The sequence below is a fragment of the Eurypyga helias genome, unplaced genomic scaffold (genome assembly GCF_000690775.1).
Source record: "Eurypyga helias isolate BGI_N326 unplaced genomic scaffold, ASM69077v1 scaffold8867, whole genome shotgun sequence".
In the NCBI taxonomy this organism is placed as follows: Eukaryota; Metazoa; Chordata; class Aves; order Eurypygiformes; family Eurypygidae; genus Eurypyga; species Eurypyga helias.
Genome location: NW_010261115.1, coordinates 18,195 through 42,512, shown reverse-complemented (window position 1 = coordinate 42,512; position 24,318 = coordinate 18,195). Strand labels below are relative to the sequence as shown.

At 41.4% G+C, this 24,318-nt stretch overlaps 1 protein-coding gene across 1 annotated transcript in view; it reads right to left on the bottom strand.

Moving 5' to 3' along the window:
- Nucleotides 1-516: 516 nt before the first annotated feature.
- EGFL6 (EGF-like-domain, multiple 6) overlaps nt 517-24,318 on the bottom strand; it is a gene marked incomplete at its 5' end in the record, with an annotated part of 36,268 nt that continues 12,466 nt past the window's right edge. The window contains 6 exons of the mRNA XM_010155250.1: nt 517-715; nt 1,908-2,173; nt 3,869-3,955; nt 5,842-5,922; nt 16,235-16,564; nt 22,538-22,660. Coding sequence (XP_010153552.1) covers nt 620-715; nt 1,908-2,173; nt 3,869-3,955; nt 5,842-5,922; nt 16,235-16,564; nt 22,538-22,660 — 983 coding nt within the window. The remainder of the gene's footprint in view (nt 716-1,907; nt 2,174-3,868; nt 3,956-5,841; nt 5,923-16,234; nt 16,565-22,537; nt 22,661-24,318) is intronic.

The window sequence follows — 24,318 nt, the reverse complement described above, 5'->3', positions numbered from 1 at the left end:
AAACTCTAAGGGCATAATCTCTAAACAGTGATTTGTGTCGCTCAAAGACACTGATGACAAACAAGGTATTTTACATACTTTATTAGTAACGAAAAATATTCCTCAAAGACATGACTCCACTTACAGCTTGCTTAGCTCCATCATGAAGGAAAGAAAGCTCCTCTCTTTCTTCTTACTTGTTGAATAGATTGAATATCTACACTCTAAGTAAGAAGTTAAAATTACGTCACCAGAAATAGTAACATTCTCTTAAATACTGCTTTATGTTCTTGTGGAGCAGAAGTAGTGAAATAGGAGACTTAAGAATAGCCTTGAAAAGAACTTTAAGGAATAAAAGCATGTACAATTTGTAAAAAAGCTAGACAAATATTACTTTAGAAACTCTGACCTTGAATTATAAAATACAGTAGCACTACACTCAACGCAGTATTAGAATAACTTGTAAAAAAGTGTACTCTACATCTTGCATGTCAGTTTTTCTGTCTGCATTGCTGCTTTAAGTTCAAGGCACAGTTTTTATGATTATGGGTTTTTTATAAAGAAAAGGATACAAAAATACACTAGTAGTAAGGCAAATACTAAAAATAGGATTAAATCCAGTATACTCCAATATCCATTATCAGGTATCTTCCGTGCATAGACCAGAAATTAGTGTAACATTGTCCACTCCGATTTCTCCAGTTTTGCCCTTCCCACGCTCTGACTCAAAAGTGACCTGTCACGAGAGAAGAGATGTATTAACAGTGAAAATGCAGTTTATCCAACCATTTAGCAACCCTTAACGCTAATTAGTTATAATGCTCTATCTGAGGAGTGTTTTATCACAACACCCGACTTAATGTCTCAAATCCTTGCAGTTTTCTGACTTTCTGCATATTATCTGAACTAGACTTCTAATCCTCTGCACAGATTTACAATACCAAATGGATTCCTTTAATAAGATTACTTATTTTCATTGTACAAAGAAAATGCAAATTGAAAATCCTATTAAGTTAATGCACTTTAATCGCAGTACGTGCTGTTAGTTCATTTCTTCAAGACAACACAACTGCTCATTTTCAACCTATTTGAATCCTTAGGTTTGGGGTGTATATACTATATATATTTACTCTCTATATATAGTATGTGTATGTATAGTATAGTATGTATACTATACTAACTATAGAGGGTATCCTCATTTTTATGAATAGGATGCCTGGGCTTCCATTTTATACTCTGATTCTCATTTATGTAAGGGCTTTTCTACGTTATTGCAGCAGTGCAAAGGACCTTGAAAAGGGCTTGCATTTCATTTATACTCACAGTATTAAATTATACTGTAAAAGCCTTTACACAGCACTGAAAATATTCAGTCACATAAATGAAAATCAGGCCCTAGGACTGCAAGGAGAAACTTGCTGAAGTCCTGACGGAGCATGCTTTCAGGCATACATCAGTGCATAGTGCTGCCTCTTGGCTAGTAGGTCCCGCTCCTAAGGTTACTGCCCACCCCTGATTATACATGATGTCTCCTTTTGCTCTAATGATCTGGTTTAGTGTGATTTGAGAGCACCCTCTTCTACAAAACAGAAAATTTTCATTTTTCCAGGCATGTTCGTATGCATCTGTTGTATGAGATACTAAGGAGAGATTTGGATTGCTTATGTTGATTTATGATCTGCTCCAGAGTTTTACAAAGTGACAGGATTAGTGTCCTAACCAACTGGGGTAATTCAGTTCTGAAGTTACAAACAGATGATAGCTTTTCTGCCTCCTAAAATGTGTGCTCCTGTTTCCCATTTCAGATAAGCCTTTCAGATAAGCTATTAAGAGATGCCTGTAGAACAGCTGGTATGACCCTTGAGGGTTAGGAAATTAAGCTGCTGCACTGGTTATGGTAGTTAGCTTAGAAATTGTGTTATACTTACACTGTTGGTTGTTTCAGCCCCCTGAAATATCTCTATTTTTCCAGTTCTCCACCTTTCATCTTTTCCTTTGTCCTGCTCCCAGACAGGAGCAGTTTTTTTGTTTGCCAGGAACACTCGAAGTTTCCCCACTCTCTCTCCAGCAAGCCGGTAACTGAAAATCAAGCAGTAGCTGCTCTTTGGTTTGAGGTTGGTGAGGAGAAGTTTTAGGCGTCCCATATCATTCTTGTGCCCCACAAAAGCTGGAACTGCCATGTAGTACCCATCGCCTTGTAACATAAAAAAAGGCAAATGCATCTTAATGGACTTGTGTTATTTATTAGCAAATTGAATACATACTTGCTACAAAAATACGTGAAAGCTGTGCTACTTGAATAATATAAAATCATACTGAAGAAAAGCAGCAGGGAGTGTACTTTGCAAGGAATAAGCTTGCACTGTTGGAAGTCAGATCATTTTACAGAGACGACGAGTTCGTATTTCACTGGCAATTACTGTCATTCTTCCTTGCACTGTCTTTCAATAGTCCTTGTTGAACTTCACAGTGTTGTTATTAACCCACTCTTCCAGCCTATCCAGGCCTTCCTGCAGGTTGGCTCTCCCTTCCAAAGTGCCCCCTTTTGCACTCAGTTTGGTACCATTGGCAAACTTCATTAGGGTACACCTGATCCCTTCATCCAGATCACTTATGAAGATATTAAGCTGAGTTGGGTCCAATACTGATCCCTGGGGAACCCCACTTGTGGCAGGTTGCCAGTTTCAAAAGGAGCTATTTGCCACTGCCCCCCGAGTGCGGCCTGTCAGCCAGTTCCCCACCCACCACACAGAACACTTGCCTAGACCATAACACTTCGAGGAAATCATGCTGGCTTTTCCCAATCACCTGCTTCGTTTGACTTGTGACAGTCCCCAGGAGGATTCCTTCTATAACTTTCCCTGGGACTGAAGTAAGACTGATAGGCTCTCTCCTAGAGCCTCTTTTAAGCCCTTCTTGTAGATGGAGGTGACATTAGCCTCCTTCCAGTCTTCTGGGATGTCCCCTGAGCTCCACGACTTCTCTGGGCCCATAAATAAAGTCATAAGCAGCAGATGTAAGTTTGGAGACATGAGGCAAACACAGGGTAAGGTCTTCCTGGAAGTGACAGCACAGAGAAAGGACTTGCGAAAAAGGAAATATATAGAGCAGGAGAGAAAGGATTAGTGAAGAAAGACTGGAATGGAAAGACTATGAGGGAAGAGGGAGAGAACCTGTGTGCAGAACAGGAGCAAGCGGCCTGCAGGATCTGCAGGTTCCACTGGTTCCTACTCCAGCAACTTCTGCAACATTTCCTGTGTCACAGGCTAAGAGACATCCTTCCAAACACATTCCTTCAGCCACACCTTTTTAAATACACCCGCACAGCAGTCACACATTGCACTCGTGGAGCTCTTTCTCAGCGTTTAGCAGGCCTGCCGTTGGTACCAGGTGAGGTATCGGTTGTTCCTGAACAGCCCCCTGCCCTCGGCTGGTTCTGAGGAATGCTGACACTAGTTGGTCTTGCACAGTTTGAGATTTCTGAGCAGTAATCACAGTGCTGTCTAGGCCGTTTGAGTGACTGCATTGCACATCCAACGAAATGGCAGATGCGTGGCTAAATGCCCTACCCGTCTTGGAGAGACACAGTGCATAACTAATAAGGTTTCCATTGCCTTCTACCTTGCCATTCTGAAAAGTTACATTCTGATAATTTCTCATATTTTGATTAATTTGTGTTGAAATATGTTGCTGATTACCAGTTGCCACTGGATATTTCAAAGAAACAATTTCCACCCCCACCATTCTCTGCCTCCTTTTTTTCTTTTATAAAGATAACCTGCTGATAGGCAATCTAATTCCTGATTCTGTTTTCCCGTCTATCCCCTGTTTTTTTGGAGGGGGTGAGTCATCAAATCAAAGCTTAGCTAGAGGACAGAGATTTAAATACCTCTATCTCGATCAGCAGGATTCCAGTCAAAGTCATCATCAGCATCTTGTTTCCAGTCGCAGACCCCTCGACCGAAGCTGCAATCAACTGAAAAAAATTGGCAGTGGAGACTCAGAGATAAGAGGAGCACTATACCATAAGTACTGATAAAAATAATTTACTCAGTTGTTAATATATAGGTCATTCAAAAATTATCTACAATCTGAGTTCAGATAGTGCTGACCTAGATTAAATTGCAAAAAAGCAAAACATTAGAATTTATGCAGTAATTCTTTCTTTAATTCACAGGAAAAACTGTTCTGTGTTTTTACTGCCAACATCCCATCTGCACATGAGTTTATATGCTGTCACTTCTGTATACTGAGTGCCTGCTCTTCTCCAGGTATAACTGGAGGTGTTGTTTTGAACCCTAGCATCATAAATTGTTTGGAATCTGCCAACTTCAGAGCGTTCCTCTCTCCATTTGTTACACTGCTGTAGTTGTAATTAGCTGAGATGCTCAAGGTCCAGTTCTATCCATTGACAGAGAGAAGCTGGCCTCCCATGAGAGGAATTATTTATGTCAGCACTTGATACTCATACTACATGGAGCTGGGAATAGCCCAAACCAGTTGACTTTCAGCACACTGGAAAAGGTTGTTACTCAGAGCACACCCCAGCCATCGTGACTCTGCAGATGAAAAGCTTTACATACGCAAAGAAACATTGTGCAATGCAAGCAAGACAGATCAGATTAAGAATGTCAGCTACCTGAATTTCCTCAGAAAGAAGCATCCTTCTTGTTATTTTCGTGTATTTTATCATGAGCCAGAAGTGCAGTATATGGCATTTAGAGAGCTTCACTGTATAAATCCACTCTGAGACTACTACTTTCTGAATTGGAAAAACACCAGTATCTTACCCTTAATGCCAGCCAGCACATCTGTCTATGTTGTTTTGTTTTCTTTAAGATTTGGAAGCATTCATGGATTTTTTTTTTTTCGCAGTGAAACCTACCTTGTCCTGTAAATAATCTCAGCTATAGCCAATCCCGGCATTTCAGCCCCTGCCCACTTAGCTGGTAACTCCTCAGGAGGATGCTGCTGCCCTGTAAATGCACCAGCTCAATACAATCTCTCACTCCCAGCTTTTGAATTCTGCTTTTTTTCGTGTCTCTCATAAGCAGATCCTTATAGTCAGCTTCATGATTCTGTCCATCACAGGGAAACTGTTTCCCACCAGGAGAGCCGGGGAGAGTACCCTTTGATCTGCTCTGCTGCTCTGCTTCAGCCAGACCTACACTGCAGTTTGTTAGAGTCCTCAACAAGCAGTGGAGTTGTCTGAAAATGCAGGAAGCAGTTTCCTGAGGCATGGCAGAAGCTTAAGTTGTGTACATCAATTGGAAGGACCCTGTATGCTCCCCTGACTGACTTAGCAGTAATTTTTTAATGTGAGAAATAACAGGTAGTATCACCTTACTCGGACATCCACAGGACTTACTGATGAACTGGGAACGATCATAAATTCATAGCCAGGATATTTAAGATTCAGGGTAAATATTTGTTCCTATTGAATTCTGACAGAGGACCAGGAGAAAAACCAAGAGAGCACGGCTGAAGGACATTGGCATACTGTTGCATGCTTTGCAACACTCTTCTAACATGGTTTCATTTTATAGATGATAGAATTGGCTTTATTTTTTCAGAACTATGAAATAAATCAAGTGAAATTCAAGTGCAAGTCAAGTTCCAGTGTGGAAGAACTTTATATACATGGCTTACAAACAGATAAAGTATGTTTTGAAAAGGACACAAAACCAGTTTCTCACATGGAAACTGGCAGAATGGTGTGGCCAGATCCTGTCTCTAATGTGCTCATCAAACCTTTGTTTTATGTTAAAGGCTTTTAAATTGGTTCTGGCTTGGGTAATACAGGTTGTAATAAAAACACAAAATACACAGCAAAGTAAATACTGTAGAATAAAAATAATCTACCTTCTTGCTCTGGTCTTGACGCTGGAACTTTCCTCTGGGTCAGGAGAGGGCCGAAGGCAACTGCTTCTTTCACCTTGGGAGCTAGGGAAAACAACTTGTCAAGTGCTGAATCATCACAGGATCAGAAAATGGACCTTTATTCCTTTATACCAGTTGCCATAATTTATTTAAATAACTCAATGTATGTGTTTTCCACTCCACCACCAAATTCACATTCCTAACCCCAGTCAAATACTAACTCTGGATTTAAAAATTTTGTTTAAATTGCTGGTTTTCACAACACTGCTTTCTGAGCCGTGGGCAACAGAGCTACAAGATTCACAAGGTCCTAAAGTACTGAACATGATCTTCTTTTGGCGTGGTGATCTGCTTCCTTGCTACAAAACTTCAGATGATGATACCTGTAGTTCAGTACCTGAACTCTACCAGACAGAGAAGACAACGACCCAACAGCTTGGCAGCCCTTTGCCAACAGCAGCCTCCAAAAATGGGTAATGTCTGTAGAAGCCATAAATGCTAGGGGTTCAAAGGCCCACAGTTCCGTATTCAGGTAAGGGATAGCTGGTGCTGCTGTAACACAAGGCCCAGGAAACTATTTTACTGAAGCCTTACTCTCTGCTGGGTACATGTTCTCCTGCAAACCTGCTCTGCTCTGCTGTCTGTTGGGAAGGAAGGGTGTAGCGACTGCCCTACCTCTTCCTACAGGTTGCCCAGAGAAGCTCTGGATGCCCCATCCCTGGAAGTGTTCAAGGCCAGGCTGGATGAGGCTTTGAGCAACCTGGTCTAGTGCAAGGTGTCCCTGCCCATGGCAGGGGGGTTGGAACTAGATGGTCTTTAAGGTCCCTTCCAACCCAAACCGTTCTGTGATTCTATGATTCCTCACCCTCCCTGCAACAACTGGCAAGCACAGCCTGAAGTTTTGATAACCGGTCCTGGTGGAAACACCCCAACAAGTTTTTTTGTGTCTTGTGACAAAATGGAAGCGTCGGTACAGCCGCACTGTTAATGTTAGGTGCGTTCTCTAAGATACAGACCTAAAGGAGGTAGTTACTCAAGAAGCACTATTTTTCAGCAGCAGCCTCGGAGACCTAGGCAAAACATCTCCTGCATGATGAGTTACAAAGATATAGAAGCTTACAAACTCTTATTTACTCTAGTAATACTCTAAGTATTTTTTAAAGTTCTATGAGTAAGCTCCTTTTGTACTATTTTAAGTGATTAATAGAGAAGCGCACTCACTAAATAAAAAGATAGTCTCAACTTCTTTGTGCAGAGCCTGTGTAAGTAACTGATCACACATGAGATAAGGAAGACATCTGCCTTCACTGGCAGGGAATTCTATCCTTTACAAACACATATGCAGATGATACCTATGATACATACACACACACACACATCTCTGAAAACAGGGCAGATGATACCTATGATACATACACACACATCTCTGAAAACAGGAGGAGCTTAAATGTGTCATTTTAGAGGAGTGAGGGAGGATCCTTTGGATTACTACTTACAGAAGGTGTTAGTGGAAAGCCTGACAAGACTTTCAAGTTCACAAGTTCACTTTTCAGCCACACCACATGGGCAGCAGCTCTAAGAAAAGCTCAGACTTCCTCAACAGTGTCAGATGATAGGAACTATGGAAATGGAAATTACTTTTCCCTACTCAGCATTGTATCATACGTGCTATTAGAAAGTCGCACATGCCAAATATTTTAAGTCATTACTTTCACATGCACCCACATTTGTTCAGAGGGGAGCTTGTTCCCATGAGTTCCACTGAGCTAGGGCTTTCCATCTAAATACTCCAACAGACTGCTGTACACATATACTCAATTTTAGTAATATACTTATAACCCACTGCAATCCAGAGCCTCCTAGCACCGTAAAGACGATGCTGTCTACTTAACTTTTCTTCTCCAAAACTGTCAAAAATCACTCTGTGTGTACACCAGAGAACACACGCGCTAACAAAAAGGCCCCGGAGGCACTTCTAGGGGTGCTGAATTTTGCTGAGAAAGGAGACTCATGCAATCTTACATGCTTTCTGAGGAGGTGCCAGGAGCATGTCCTCTCTTGTCACCCTTGCAGCCTTCCCCTCATCCAGATCATTGATTAAATCACCTGGATAATATTCTTACTTAAGGCAAGGATTAATATATCTTTCTCCAAATCAATATATGTCTTCATATACACATTTAGGTGTTGTTTACTGTCATGCCATGAACTTGGCCCCATACTTCGTGAAAGAGGCTCAGGCTGTGGAAACCCGTGCCAAAATGAAGAGAGCTGTTAAAATACAATCAGTTCTGGAAAGATTGCTGTGATGTAACAGCAGACAACAGCTGCCAGAATGATTTATTTACTGCGTTATTGAATTACACTTGAATTCACTCGAGGGATATACATGCAGGTGTAGCTGTGTGCTGCAGATGCTTCAAGTGAAGAACTGTCATGCACGTAAAAAGAGCCAAATCTTGTATCTAAATCTGTTTTCAGCATCAGGCATTACACTCTGGTTCTCCACTTACTGGAAGATATCACTTGCATATTATGAGAAACTGTAAGCTTCAGCTTACAGGAAGGTTTCCAAGAAACCTTACTACTGGGAATATGCCTACATTTTACATCAGACCATCACTGGACATAGGCAGGATCCAAAGTTTATCCCCTCCTAAATACTAGGCAAGAGTCAGGATTGCTCTTTTCAGCTCTTGTGCTGTCAAGGGGTGCTTGCAGAAAGGCAGGCCTCATCTCATGATCCCAAAAAACATACTCTCCCCAACAAAAGCTCACATACATCCTACTTCAGGCACAACAGTCTCTCCCTCTTTCTGTACCGCTGGTGCCCACCCATCTACTTATCTGCAGCACTAGCTACTATGTAATCTCTACACATAAACCCGTTCGTATGGTGCTGTCACACATTCTTATATAAGTGTATATATGTATTTTCATGTAAGAGTCATCAAGGTACTCTTACAAGGCAAGACAGGTTGATCTCGTGAGCAGGAATTAGTGGGAGAAAGAACTAAAGCCCAGGTCTTCAGAGGTACCTATGTGACTACTACCAACTTCCACAGGACTTGGGCCAATGAATGTCTGTGATGAGCTGAGCGTAAGTAAACTGGTGACATTCCGATCCTGAGAACAGCCACCTTGGTGCTGACACAGGTTCTTGTATCTGCAAGAAATTCAGTGTTGCTATCTGTGACATGTATCTGAGTGCCGCCCCTCTTCTGAGGAGGAAACGCTCTGAGCCATGTTAGATGCAGTTTGTCAATTGTATCATATATATGAGGAACTGCAGCAAGAAAACAGGGTTTCTGCAAAATAGAACAGCCTCAAGTGGCTCTATTTGTCTGAGAGCACTTCCATAACAGATAATAGGACTCACACAAACCAACTCTGAAACTACTGAGGATGTCTGCGATCGTGGAAACACTTCTTAGCAATAACCTCAGAAAATGAGAAAATAGTGCTGAAAGGAAGCCTTGACACATCATTCTAGTATAAACGTGCCTGAACAGAGTGCCGTGACTAGGACTTAGAAACAAATCTGTGCAGGAAACTAGAATTCCACTTTAAAAACGCCAGGCTTCCAGGGAGCGCTGTGCATAGTGAAATAGATGGGGTTCGAGAGCCACCTCTTTGCCATCCCCCTGTCCGGGGATCAGCAGATAGCTAAGTACAGAAAGATAACAGACCGCCACTAAATATACAGAAAAAGAGCTAGTTAGGGTCAAGCACATCCTGTAGTACAGCGCACAGCAGTGCCCTCCTAGAAGTGCAGGCAGACAGCAGTTCACTCTCCCTGTCAAACAGGTTTCTTAGCACTGGTCTGCCAGCTGCGCCAACTCTGGCTTCTTGTCTGGGGCTGGCTGGCACCCAGATTGCTTGGAGCAGAACCAGAGTGAGATCAGGTCTGCCTGAACAGCACCACGCAGACAGACCCTCAAGTCAGTCTGTGAGTCAAATACAGGGCAGTGAGATCACAAAACCTATAGGAAGCTTCAGAACACATCTGGAAAAGCACTGCTTGGGCTAAGCTGCTAAATTAAAACATTCAATAAAAAAAAAAAAAAAAGAGAAAAAAGAAGCCGAAGTCCCCAACCCAACAAGCAGAAGCTCAGTAGAATAGGTCTGTGGAGCACTGTTTTATGGGCAACACTCAGAAACAGTACACAACCACCAGTAAGTAACTGTGGTGCTGAAGTAGCTTACTGAAAACACAGATGGATTTTCCCCTATGTGCCCTTGGTTTCACCTCTCTGCTTTGCCAACTGCTGTATATAAAATTACTTATAGTGCATTTGGAAATTACATTTTTGTCTGAAAAAAAATGTGGCTAGGTTTATAGCTTGGCAGTTATTTTCTATTTGTCTGCAGTAATGCATGTACTATCCTTATGCTTAAATTCCTTTTTTTTTTTCCTGTTGGTGGGACTGTATTTCTTACAAATAATCTGTGGCACCACACTGAGCTCTTGATGAGGCACCTATAAAGGAAGAACATACATACAGCAGAATATTTAAGTGTGCTAGTTGTGGGCAATGCCTATTTTCATAGAATCATAGAACAGAATCACAGAATGGTTTGGGTTGGAAGGGACCTTAAAGACCATCTAGTTCCAACCCCCTGCCATGGGCAGGGACACCTTCCACTAGATCAGGTTGCTCAAAGCCTCATCCAGCCTGGCCTTGAACATTTCCAGGAATGGGGCATCCACAACACCTCTGGGCAACCTGTTCCAGTGCCTCACCACCCTCTCTGTGAAGAACTTCTTCCTGATATCCAATCTAAACCTCCCCACTTTCAATTTAGACCCGTTACCCCTTGTCCTGTCACTACAGGCCCTTGTAAAAAGTCCCCCCCAGCTTCCTTGTACCCCCTTCAGGTACTGGAAGGGGCTGTAAGGTCTCCCCGGAGCCTTCTCTTCTCCAGGCTGAACAAGCCCAACTCTCTCAGCCTGTCCCCATAGCAGAGGTGCTCCAGCCCTCTGAGCATCTTCGTGGCCTCCTCTGGACTCGCTCCAAGTGGTCGATATCCTTCTGATGTTGAGGGCTCCACAGCTGAACGCAGCACTCCAGGTGGGGTCTCACAAGAGCAGAGTAGAGGGGGAGAATCACCTCCCTTGACCTGCTGGCCACGATTCTCTGGATACAGCCCAGGATACGGTTGGCTTTCTTGTTATGGCTGTTTGATTTTTCTGTCACCTGGAAAATACCTGTGTCTGGTTTGGCCCAGGTAGTCTAGTTAGTCTAAATGTAAAAATAACACATAAAATTTGGGAAAAGTAACTCACTGTTGGTAACACATAGAATTCTAAAGTGCTGGAAACTGCAGCATGTGGGACCCTCCCAAAATCGCTCTCCTTCTAACACTGCTCTCTGGTGCTCATAGCCCATAAAATAACCCCAGAAAAGCAGAGCGGGCACTGTAAAAAAATCAAGCAGAATACAGGCGACAGTAAAATGAAGAGCAGCTTCCTACATATACAGTACATCACTACATCGGACTGAAAGGAACATGCCACATCCCTGCTACCATATCCTCCTCTGACAGAACTACATTTGCCAGATGTCTGACCTCTTTCGAGCCTTTTATCTACAGCTGTGGACTGAGCATTCTTCACTCACACAGTGGTTTAATTACCAGAAAATAGTGAGACTAAGAGCAAACACCCTGATTAACTGAGAGCGTGCTCATGCTCAGAATTAGGAGCCTAGAACCCGTAAGGGAAGCAGTCCAGTTTTATTATTGCCAGATAACCCAGAAAACCAAACCCTCCTTATCATCTTGGTGCTATCAAAGGAAGGGGCTCTGTAATTAACATAGCAGGCTACATCATACCATGGGTGTCTTTTAAGCACAATATGAGTCGCATAAACTGATAAACTACAGAATATGGAATTTAGTTGTAGTTGGCAGTGCCATATTGGATTATAGACGAAAGGCCTATGTTGGATCAACTTTGATGACACCAAGCACTGAAATGTTAGAAAACGGCAGAACTAAGGTTGTGCACCATCAGTTCGCTCCTAGCTTGAGTGTAGCATCGGTACAGTCCTTGTTTCTGTAACAAAGCACTTTGGCCAACCCCTCTGTGTCTTCCACGCACAGAAAGGACATTTCTCACACAGTAAGGAGCTTTCCAATGCTTTGTTTTATTCTCATTATTTGGTATAAAAATGCTTGTGTCCTTTACTGGGCACAGCTAAAAACTTGCATTGAAGGCAAAAATTTGTACAGCCCTCTTCAGCCTGTACAGCCTGATATTCGTGTTTTACACACATAAATGTGTTAATTCTGTATGACGCTTACGGGATCCAGGCAGTTATTTTGTTCACAAATTGAGAATACCCGGAGTACGGTACCTGGGGTTTGACATTTTAATGTCCACTGCATTTTATATTGCTTTATATTTAAAGTGTGTTTCCTACTGAGTTAACAGCTGTAGGTGTGGGTGTTTATCAGTTCTGGAAATCAGAGCTTAGGATCTCATGTCACGCAGAAAATGAGGAACACACAGAACTGAGAACACTAAAAGTCAGCCTTTTATTCTCCCCTCCCTGCAGCCCCTGACTCAATTTCTATCTATCTGCAATTTTTGCAATCAATGGGACAGAGTCCTATTTATTAAACTGCCCCTTTCTCAGCAGAACAGGTCCTTCCTTCACACTGAACATGGATCCCATGGAAAATAGTAATTTAAAGTCATTACAGACTGTATTATAAGGTATAAAAATATAAGGAGAAAAATACGTTTTCACAGATGACCTTAATTTTGACATTTCTTAAATGTTGAGGGCTTTACTTTGCTCTCTTTAACTACTGTGTTTTTAAAAAAAACTGAGTAGTAGTTTTCATGAAGAACCTGCATTTTGATAGTTGGCCAGTTTTAATAATTTCAATCTCTATCTATGTATTAAAGCCTTTTTTTCCTACAGTATATTTCTGTGGGTCCCTATATATTTATTATATAGTAAAACTACTATGATAAAAACATATAACAATTTAAAAGTAATTAAAATATCTGAAAAGTCTAATCTATTCATTTTTCCTAATTAACTCCTCTTCCTGGAAGACAACCAATACCAATATTAATAATACAAAAGGCAGATGCCATGTGAATACTTGAGGGAATTATATGGAGAAACTTAATGTGGTAGTAAAGGAACCACTGCTGAACAGGTATCAGCAAAGGAGGAAAAAACCCAATGTGTAAATGCACCAACTGTAAATTTGAGCTAATCATCTACTCCAAAGGATCATTCAATATCATTAAAAATGAAAGTGTTTTTAAAGCCAAATGTTCAAGCAATTAAGTGCCTGAATCCTGACTACATTTTCATAATAACAGGATCAAGTATAGCATATGGAAATTTAAAAGGAAAGGAAACACACTTAACATATGCAATCCATCCTGAACGAAATGCATATGGCACAATGCCTCAAGTCCTACTCATAGCTGAGATCAAACAAGAAATCCATAAATAACACAAATTCACATACCTAATGAAACTACACCTTGGGCATACTAATATCCTAGTATACACACCGACCTTCTGCCACTGTCCCCTGGCAAAATAAAATCTCTCTGGCATGGTCAGCGTATAAATTCCAGCCAAATGTGAGTGAAACATGGGCAGTATAGGCAAAAATACAGATAAAACACAGTACTTTAATATTTTCAAGCAATAATATTCATTGTCCTGGCTGTTAGTTGTAGTGACAATTTTGTAGAGACAAGAAGTCTCTGCCTAACCCAGGTATTTGGTGTTCAAGTGTCCTGGTTTGGTTAAGAAAGCCCTTGAAAAAAGAATCTCACCAAACACCACAACAAGAATCTCCTGCATGTTTTCTTGACTTGGCTTTTCCTATGGACAGAGGATTTCCCCTGTATGCCCTCTCACTCCAACTGAAATCTTGGAAATGAATCCATTCCAAATAGTGTAGCACTGAGTACTCAACAGGAAGGTTACATGGTCCATCCTTTGCAACTGCATCAGGCCACATAGGCATCAGGACACACAGTGGCCTCCTGTACCTCCCAGTACAGGAGAGCATGTTGCGCGTGTACGAGCCACAGAGTGCAAATCCCTATGTCCTTTTAACCAAGAAAAGATGGTGTCCTTACCCTGGGGGCACTATTCCTGGCAATTCTTCCTGATCTCTCCAAGCAAGTGGCAGAAGAAACCTGTTGAGATGGCTGAGCTACTTCCTTCAATCCCTCCCTCCCTCCCAGAAAGGCAGAAAGGGCTAGGAGGACTGACTTCAATGATTTTTTTCTACCAGGCTGCCTTGCCTCAAAACTGAGGAAACGGTAAAGCTCACACTCCTTTATGGCACAGAATTTTGAATTAATTTATCTATAATAACAGTATTGCTTATAATTAATTAATAATTTGTTATAACTATTAACAGAACCTATTAGTACTATGCCCCTAAAAGTGCCAGACCAACAATATTCTTGAAATCCTGTTTGGAAAGACAAGCTTCTGTCTTTCCTACAAAAATCACAACAATGGGGAAAGCACACTCTTGCCACAGGTAAATGCCCTTTCAGATTCCACTAGCATTTTGCAGTTAATTAGTCAACCTTTTTGAGTCCTTACCAGTCCAGCCACATTTAGCTGAACATATCTGGTACTACCAGTGCTGGTCATGTGGGTTGGAAGGGACATCTGTAGGTCACCTAGTCTGACCTCCTGATCAGGAGGTGGCTCACCAACCAGCTCAGTCACATGATTAATATCTCCAAGGATGGGTATTTCACAACCTCTCTGCACACCTGTACCTGTACCCAAAACTGGACACAGCACCTCAGATGTGGCCTCACAAGTGCCAGATAGAGGGGAAGAACCACTTCCCTTTTTCTGCAAAGCTTCTCCCTAAGCAGTCATCCTACTCCTGTCATGTTGCACAAGGCTTTTCTCTCCTTCTGCATTTGCTTTAGTTGAACTTCACAGCATTCCTGTCAACCCATTTCCACATGCTGGCCAGGTGTCTCTTAGCAGCAGTGCTGCCCTTTAGCGTATGGGTCGCTCTCCACGGTTTGTTATTTTCAGCAAACCTGAAATATGCTGTAAGCACCCACTTTTAGTATTTGCAGGAAGGGAGAAAACTGCTGAACAAAGACCTGGCTTCACTCTGGTTATCGGCTCGCTAGCGTAGTTCGGGGCAGCAATATTAGTCTATATCCTTAGCCTGAAGTGAAACAGGCCAGCTACCACTGAGAACGGAAAAATGGTAGTTTTGGAGTGCCTGGGGCAAAGAAGCTTGCACTCTCAAATATATTTAGGTGAATAATCACATTTTTTCTTGGCTTTCTTACAGTAGTATTACAAACCATTTTTTCCAGCAGACTTTAAAATTACCTCTCCTTTAAAAAAATTATACCTACGTGTCTTTTCAAATAAAATAGCAACAATTTGAATGCTAACTTAAACTTAATTTGTGTTAATTTTTCTTAGAATGAAATATGGTGCATCATTTTCATTACTGTGGGATTATTATTCTTCTATACTTTGGAAAAGAGAAAGTATAATGAATAAACTATTATCAGGGAGTATTTTTCATATTACATGTAGTTGCCTACCTTGAAGAATGTTTGACCAAGCCAGATGTACTAAAAAACAATTAAAATGCATTTGAAAACTTTAAAGAACACAGCGAGAAACTGCATAGCATACAAAGTAATAGTTGGAAGGAAACACTTGAACGCAGATTGAGGAAACCTATGTCAATCTTCCTGATAAGTGATTCATGGCAGAAATTAAGCAAGACGCCTGCTCAAACACCATTTGATGCTTTAAAATTGAGAGTCCTTACTCAGAAAAAGTCTCACATTTGAACGAAAGGGATTAAAAAATCCCCTCTGTGATTCATGACTATATTTTTCTGTTGGGAATAACATGAACAACAGTGGTGCCTATCACATGGTCAATATTATTTGAAACACGAGGACATGAAAGTCTATGTTTTATCTCTGAACAATACACCTTACCTAGGATGATGACTATGCCTAGCACAATTCAAACCTAATTATTGTCTTACTCATAATGAAACATCACACCATCCTGTTTCACTGGAGTTTCTGTGAAGAAAATGGGGAGAAGCTATGTGCTATGTCTAAGCAACATTGAAAGCCCAGCCTGCAGAGCAGCTGTCAGGACAGCACACTCCCTCTCTGCTCACACTGACTGCAGACAGATTCCCCTCAAGGGGAGTTTCAGTACCTTTAGACTCACCAGTAGGTATGCTGGACTGCTTTTCATTCTCTACAAGTAAATTTTAAGAAAATGCCTAGAATGTTTTGTGACGATTTTGTTAGTCCTTATATCTATGTTCAAAATGAAAGCAGACTTAAAAACCAAAAGATGAAACTTACAAAAGACATCTCCTCTAAGGCTTTGCTCATGGTCTATCTGATTCTCAAAATCTTCTTTCTCCTCTTCCTCTGATTCTTCTGCCTCCTCTTCTGTAGTAGCTTCAGTTTCTTTCTCTTCCTCCGCGTTGCTCCCACCAAGATCAATACCACCTTCATAGTCAAATAATTGCAGGTGGGTCTTAGAAGCTGGTGTCACAGCTGCTTCTGGGATCACATTCTTGATTGTTTCATGCTTTTTCATGCTGTTTTTATGTGCAAGAAGTTTCTTAATTTTGTCCTTAGCTGCTCCAGTGATTCTTGGAATTTCCTTCACTGACTTTTCAGGGATAACTAGAACCAAGAAGAAGATAGATATTCAACTAAGGAATCATTCAGCAATCACAACATTCATAAATGGCACCATGTTGTCCTTTAAAATGTCCAGAGACCTATACAGCCAAATTCTCTACCATGAGACATAAATTCAGCACTGCACAGAACTGACTACGCATGCACTAGTGACACATTTAGCTGTGTTGTACAGACAACCCATCTGAGAACACCAAATCCTCCTGCAATTCCAAGGTGGCCTAGAACATAAACATAACATTTTCTGAGATTTTTACATTTTATGATTCTTCTTGGCTACAAAGTACTAAAAAGATAACCATCCTTGTGGTATCTTGCAACTTTGGATTCTGCTCAGAAACACAAAGGCTGCCAGAAGTGAAAAACTGGGGCAGCCAGTGGGTGGGGTAAAAGTCAACCGAGATTGTTCAAATCTGTAAAACAAAAGAAAAAAATCTGAACTTGGGTTTTTCTCTATTATGAAGTATAATTATGAAGTATAATGAAGTCAAATAACCTCTGTATCTAGGCAAAAACTTCAAAACATTAATTGGTTAAAGGACATTTTTACATTTACATGGCAGCCCTGACTTTCAAATCATGCTTTCCTTGTCAATGTATTGAGTTGCAAGACACAAGCCTTTTATTTCTTTTTAAATTCAAGTTTTTTCTCTCTCTACAATCATCAAACTATGTTTGGACACTTGAATGAGGAACACATTTCATAGGAACTCATTTGAAGATATATTTCTAGGCATGTGGGGAGGCAGGACGGATTTTCCACCAGGGCTAGGACCCAGCAGCAGCACAAAGGGCTGCTTTGAGACAGTCTGTTGGCCAGCTGCCCTCCATGTTCTTTTAAGGCAGGAAACTTACCAGTTTACATGAAATTAGGAGGGATTTTAGTTACAAACTATGAAAAACTTGTTTACTATCCTTGCTCTAGTACAGGAGAACACAGAGGCAAGCCAATTTGATCATTTGAATTGTAGCACTAGAAGCTTTAAAAAACTGCTAGGCTACCATCTGTCACCAATGTGGTGGATGCGATCTGCCTCAGAACAAAAGAACAGCCTAACTGATCTTTTGTAGACCCTTCCAGATGTACTTTTCTGTCATCTGACAATGACTGATGGCTCTTTGTGCTGATGGCCAAATCATAACGGAGGGTTAAAGCTTGGACTACTTTGGATCAGTTTGTTCAAGTTATGTTCACAGTACAAAGTAAATTCAAAGGAGAAATTAGAGCAATACTGCAGGTATTGCTTTTTATCAGCAACATCCATTGCTGCTCAATATGAGTCGATAAACACCACTGTGCCAAAATTAGGACTGGAAGGGTTTTCCTGACAAAGATGCAAGTTTTAGAGAAGATATAAATCTTAGGAGTTCTGGTTTATAAGATGGTCCCATCACACCATAAAGCATTTCACTAGAGTTAACCAAGTCCCCACCTGTCATAGTACCAGAGATACTAAGGAAGAGATGGCCTTGGGGGTTAAAAGTCAGTGGCAATGGACTTTGAGGCTTGAGACAATGGGTGGTGAAGCACTGGAACAGGTTGCCCAGAGAAACTGTGGATGCTCCATCCCTGGGAGTGTTCAAGGCCAGGCTGGATGAGGCTTTGAGCAACCTGGTCTAGTGGAAGGTGTCCCTGCCCATGGCAGGGGGGGTGGAACTAGATGGTCTTTAAGGTCCCTTCCAACCCAAACCACTCTATGATTCTATGATCAATGCAGGATTTCATGACTGCTATGGCATGACCAGTCAGTATGCAATTATACACTCAGCCCTCTAGTGTTTGCCACAGCTTGAATCTGTGGGTTAGGAAGAACGGGTAAATAGGATAGCACAACCATGTCACAAGGTACTGACAGCCTTCTGCAGTTTGAGTCCTTTATGTGCAGTATCTAGGAAATAATGAGAGCTGGGCAGTTCCAGTGCTGTACAAAAGCTCTTCCACAGATGGAGACAATTTCCCCCAGTAGGTCAGAACAGCCTTATATACTGCTTCCCATCTTCAGTTCTCTATCAGTATTGATGCTGCAATGCCTACAGTCTTTTTGGATTGCAAAGGGTGGGGGCAGTCAGCTATTTTTATTTCCCTCTGCTTTTGCTGTATAGTGATTGCATTATCAGTGCAAGAATATGTTCCTATTTTTCTCCTCACTCTGTAATAATAAAAAATTTATAGTAGTATTTTGGGACAGATGGACCGGACTTGTAACCTTGGGTAGTACTTTTTTTCTCTGTGTTTCTTTTATAGAAGCATAGCAGAAGAAAAAACAGCAGTTAATAAAATAGAACAATAGTCCAGTAGGAAAATGGGAAAGTTCCCTGAATTTATATTCACTCCTGGAAAACACAATCCTACCACTGTGAATTTGTCACATTTTATTTATGGCAAATGCAACTAGATGCTATTTCATATCCCAGGAACAGAATCAGACTTTTGGTCTGTACACTGGAGCATTCAGGGTTTTTGAGGTTGCAGTTAGATGTATGAAGTCAATGGACGCCAATTAAAAAATAAATCAAAATTGAGGGGGTTGTTTTTCTTTTCCTTTGGATAAAACTTGCTTGACAGATACTTGCAAGTAAACTTATACTTCACTAAGTGAGCCTTTCCTCTGGAGGATGATGTCATGAAGGATGTAATATTCTCTGAGTCTAAACTCAGAATGCAGCAATAAACATTATCAGGAAAGCTTCATTCCAAACAAATCTCCTCTTGACAATCATTAACAAGAAACTTTAGGCTGTTTAAATAAAGAGGATATGGAGATTTTCAAGCCAGGACTGGCTGCTCAGCAAACCTGAACATCTGCTTTTAGCTTCTGCTTTTAAGTTTTCCTAGTGAAATGAAAAATTCTTACAGTTCAGCATAATAACCTCTGTGGTGTCAGAAAACCAATCTCCTCATATGTGTAAAACTAAGCGGTGCAGAAAATCAACTGACAGGAGTGGCAAAAATACGGGGATGGAAGTGTATAAATCCCCACATGCTTGCAGGCACCAGATTGCTGCTGCAATGAAAATCTCCATGCTCATGGGGACTAGACATGAAGCACATTTTAGGATATATCACTAGTGTCCCGCTAATGTCCTTCTAATCTGCAGTCAGCTTTAGAGTAGCCTGAGGTGTGGATTTAAGGCTTTTCATGGCTACCCATAAAATGCAGTAGGAATAATCCTGTGTAAGGACAGACCACCTTAAACTCAGTCTGTTTTGTTGAATCCACTGCCTAGGGGCTTGCCTGTATGAACAGCTCTCCTCCTATGACAATCTGGGGGCCTACCACTGAAGCAGTGATTTTTGAGGACCTTCGCCCAAGACATTTATAGAAATGCACAGGAGATGCTCACAAACATTTGTATTTGTGCATTTATCCCTTCCTGTGACTGCATAGAGAATTTTGGAAAGTGGAGTGCATTGCATCCCATCTCTTCTTGCACCTTCCATCAGAAAGCATGTAGATTAATGCCTCCTGCTCTTATACAGTTCCTATTTATTGCCCTAGGATGAAAATATCTCAGCTTTCAAAGGTGTTTATTTCTTTGAATTAGAGAGATTTAAAGCAAGAAGTGGAAAAACAAAGGCAAATGGGAGATGAGGGCTAAAAGTAAATCTTTTCTGTCATCAGTTGCTGCGCAAGATTATAAGAAGACAGAAACGGCTTGAGGTAGGATGTCTAATGACCAAGTTGTGGAAGTTGAGTTGGAAAAAATATAGAGAGCACAGATGCCAACCCCCCGTCTCTGTGATATATTGTGAAAAGGAAAATACTCTGGGGATGATACAGGAGAGGGACAGACAGTGATCTGTTCTCCTCCTACACGTCCTGTGACTGCAGTCAGCGCTGGCTGGGGTTCTGAATATAAGGGGGCAGCAATATGAGGTAGCTGGCTCTGCACCCAGCAGAGCATCCCCTTGCTTCCACCTTCACACTTAGCAACGCATTTTAAAACCTGGCGAGAAACAAACCTAGGAGATCGGCTTACAAGTCCTTTTGTAGCTTCTGCATATAAAAACTGGGAAGGGGATGGGAGATACTGTCAACCATTTACCATGTTTAAGGGGAACCTGTAGATGTGAGTAAAGTTTAGCTCAGCAGGACACAGTTTCAGAAATCAATCTAAAAATTCCTCAACCTCATAATGAAGGGTTTAAATTTAGAGAGTCTTAAGAGAGTCTGAAAGCTTTCATAGGTAAGTTAAAACACAGATTCTAGACTATTATTCTCTTTTAAGTACCATGGAATATCATCTAGTGATATATACTTCTAGCCTGTTTAATTTCTAAAATTCTTACCATCTTATTTGGGAAGGATGCTTTGAGAAATCAGGGCAAGTTCATCATGCTGGACTGGGCTTAATACAAGACTAAACCAACCAGCAGTGCTTCCAGTAGGAAATGTGGGATTACAAAAGCCTAAGTGTTACTCACTGAAGGATGACAGCAGTATCTGGTTCCATACTGTAGTGAATCGTAAGAATCTCACCAGTGGTATGACCAGAATCGCTTTTTAAGCTTTGAAATTTTATGTTGTTCAACCCAACTCAGAACTGGCACGTTAATAAGAAAGCAAAACCATATATGGGTTTTAGGGGTTACTCTATGAGCAATAAGGGAACCCGAGTAATACAAAAGGGACAGAGTTTTGTCATGACTCTGGATTGCCATTTGGATATCCAGCAAAGTGGAATGGAGAACAGTAACCAGCTGGGCAATAACAAGAGTGCCATTGTTGAGCTCCTTAGAGTGACACATGAAGGTTGCAGGCTTTAAGTTAGCAATAATTTTTCCTGTTATTTTGTAGTTTCCTATGAAAAAAGTGAATAAAAAATAGGTTTATTTCCCCCCCAGGAATCTTAATTGCTTATGGAACGTTGTGAGAACCTATTCTTCAATAACAGCTGGAATACACAGACAAACATGTGGTGTGGGAAATGTGATCTTCCAATGCACAACAGGAAATCAGGAAACGCATGAACCTGAGAACAGCAACAGATTGCAGCAAGATAGAGGCCAGATGTGGAAATGGCTAGGACCCTTTTAGGGAGCATTTGAAAGGTTACACCTCTATGGATTCTCAAATAAAATGTATGCTAGAGACAGTTCAGAATGTTTCACGCATATTGGAGTGCTGAGCAGCAAAAGGGTGCCTGAGCAACCACACGTCATATCCATACAAGCAGCACTGTTTGCAGCCTGATGTTTCAGCAGGTTTCTCCTAAGTTAGTATATTGATACAGAAATTAAATGAAACTATTTTCCCCACCTTCTGTGCAAAGCTGATTTTTACATTAGGTTATTTGGTAGCATGAGGACATGTAGCCATAGAAGTTTTATTATAAACAATATGCTTAGTTCCTCTCATTTCAGATTCTGAAAAGTAATCTATATATTCAAATAGTTTAAATTTGTTATAAAAAGCTAATACTGTTGCCCTGGTAGCCAGTTTGCCAACTTTATGAAGTTCAACAAGGCCAAGTGCAAGGTCCTGCACCTGGGTTGGGGCAATCCCAAGCACAAGTACAGGCTGGGTGGAGAGTGGATAGAGAGCAGCCCTGAGGAGAAGGACTTGGGGGTACTGGTGGATTCACTTTCTGATGAGTTAGCTTGAAACCCTTCTGGAAGGGACTGCACAGCCCTCTACGAGGCCAGCTGTGGGAGTTTGAGGAAAATACATAGTAGACATTTTAAAGCTAGGCCAAATTCTCTTTTCTGTCCTCCTTGTGATTCCTATTGATACTATGAGACTTGAGGACTAACAGGCAAAAGGAATTTGATCTAGTAATAGTTGTATCAACTGTGCAATGACTCATATAATAAATACATTATTTCATGGAGAAGTTTGCCTTGGTTGGTAGTGCAGCACACTTCAGCATGATTATTTCCAGAAAACACCTTATAAACATCAATTATTGGAGAAAAACAATATAGCACTATTCCTGTCATCCAGTGGTACTCACCAGCGCAATCAAATCCGTTTCCTCGGTAGCCCTGTTTACATTTGCATTTGAAGGACCCTTTGGTGTTGAGGCACTCTGCATGGAGGTTACACCTGTGTGTATTTGTCACACATTCATTTACATGGAAAGATATAAATGCTTCAGTGAAAACTGCATTGAAACTCAACCTTCATGACAGTCTGTTTGTGCCAGCCATCTGTTTCCAGGTATTGTAATCAGTACTGTTAGACCAAGACAGTCCAGAGACCATTGAAGGCAGAAGGGTTCAAACTAATGTCAGCTCCAACTGCACAACCACTGGTATACGCTTCAAGGAAAATGTAGAGCATCCCAGTAAAGACTAAGTGAACGTATCATACAATCATAGAATGGTTTGGTTTGGAAGGGACCTTAAAGACCATCCAGTTCCAACCCCCCTGCCATGGGCAGGGACACCTTCCACTAGACCAGGTTGCTCAAAGCCTGGTCCAGCCTGGCCTTGAAGACAGCCAGGGATGGGGCATCCACAACTGACTGAGAACAGGATTCAAACTACAGATTGTACACACTGTTCTATTAACTAAAAGCAAAAGACACCAAGAGAACATGTGACATCAATTAAAACAAACAAAAAAAATCACTAAATTGTTCTCATTCTTTAATCCCCTCTAGAAGAAATGCAGTAGAAAGTAACCCTGAGCATGCCAAGATGTTGAGAATTTCTATCTACCTTTAACATTCCAGCATACATATGATGCTTTATGAAAAAAAATATAATCAGGAACACATCAGTAGAAAACACTGTGTTCAACTGACAGCAGAATGTAGAGACATCAAGAGTAACTGACTTCGTCCTCCTTTTCCCTTATTCTGCTACATCACAAAGATGTTTCTGATTTCTTCCACATGAGGGAGCCAAGTCGTTACACAGATTTTTGCACCACTTTAATTTATCCAGACTGCTTCATTTTTAGCAGCTGACAGGCCCCCTCATAATGTAAGTCAGCTGGGAAGCAAGTAGTAGGAAGACTGACTTAAAAATATGGTATGTCTGAAAGTGAGATTCAGGTTTGCAGATAAAATCCTGACTACTGAGACCTCTCCAGTTTTTCCCCCATGCACACATGTGGTATGAAAAATTAAATATTTTTTTCACTTTAAGACTCTCGGGGTTTGCATACACAGGAAATGCAAGTTTCGGTCTCCAAAATCTGCCTTATGATTGCCCTCCCACCCCTAACTCCCAATCCCAAGCAAATATAAACAAAACCCATGAATTCTCTTTTGTATGCAGCTCTAGTAGTTCCAACCTTTCCAGGTCCTCATGTAGTCAACTGCCTGAACAATACTGCTGCAGTACCTGTTCAAATGGCTCTTTAATTACACCACGTACCAGAACTAGCACTTCTTTGTAGTCAACTGTACTAATGTACTACAGGTCCTTGCAGAACTTGACTTGGTTCCATGAGGCAATTACATTTGCTAGTGCCAGTGTGTGTTGGGTTTGTGGGGCAGGGTTTTGGTAGTGGGCTAGAGAGGGTACAGGGGTGGCTCCTGGGAGAAACCGCTAGAAGCTTTCCAGGCCTCCAGTCAGACTCGCCTCTGGCCAAGGCCGAACCAGCCAGCGCCTCTGTGATTAACATATTTAAGAGGGGAAAACAGAGAGACCTACAGCAGAAAGAGGAGTGGGATGTGGGAGACAGCCAGGCAGACACCCAGGTCAGTGCAGAACGGCGTGAGGAGGTGGCCAGAGCAGAGGTTCCCTGTCAGCCTGTGGTGAGAGGGGAGGCTGTGGCCCCGAC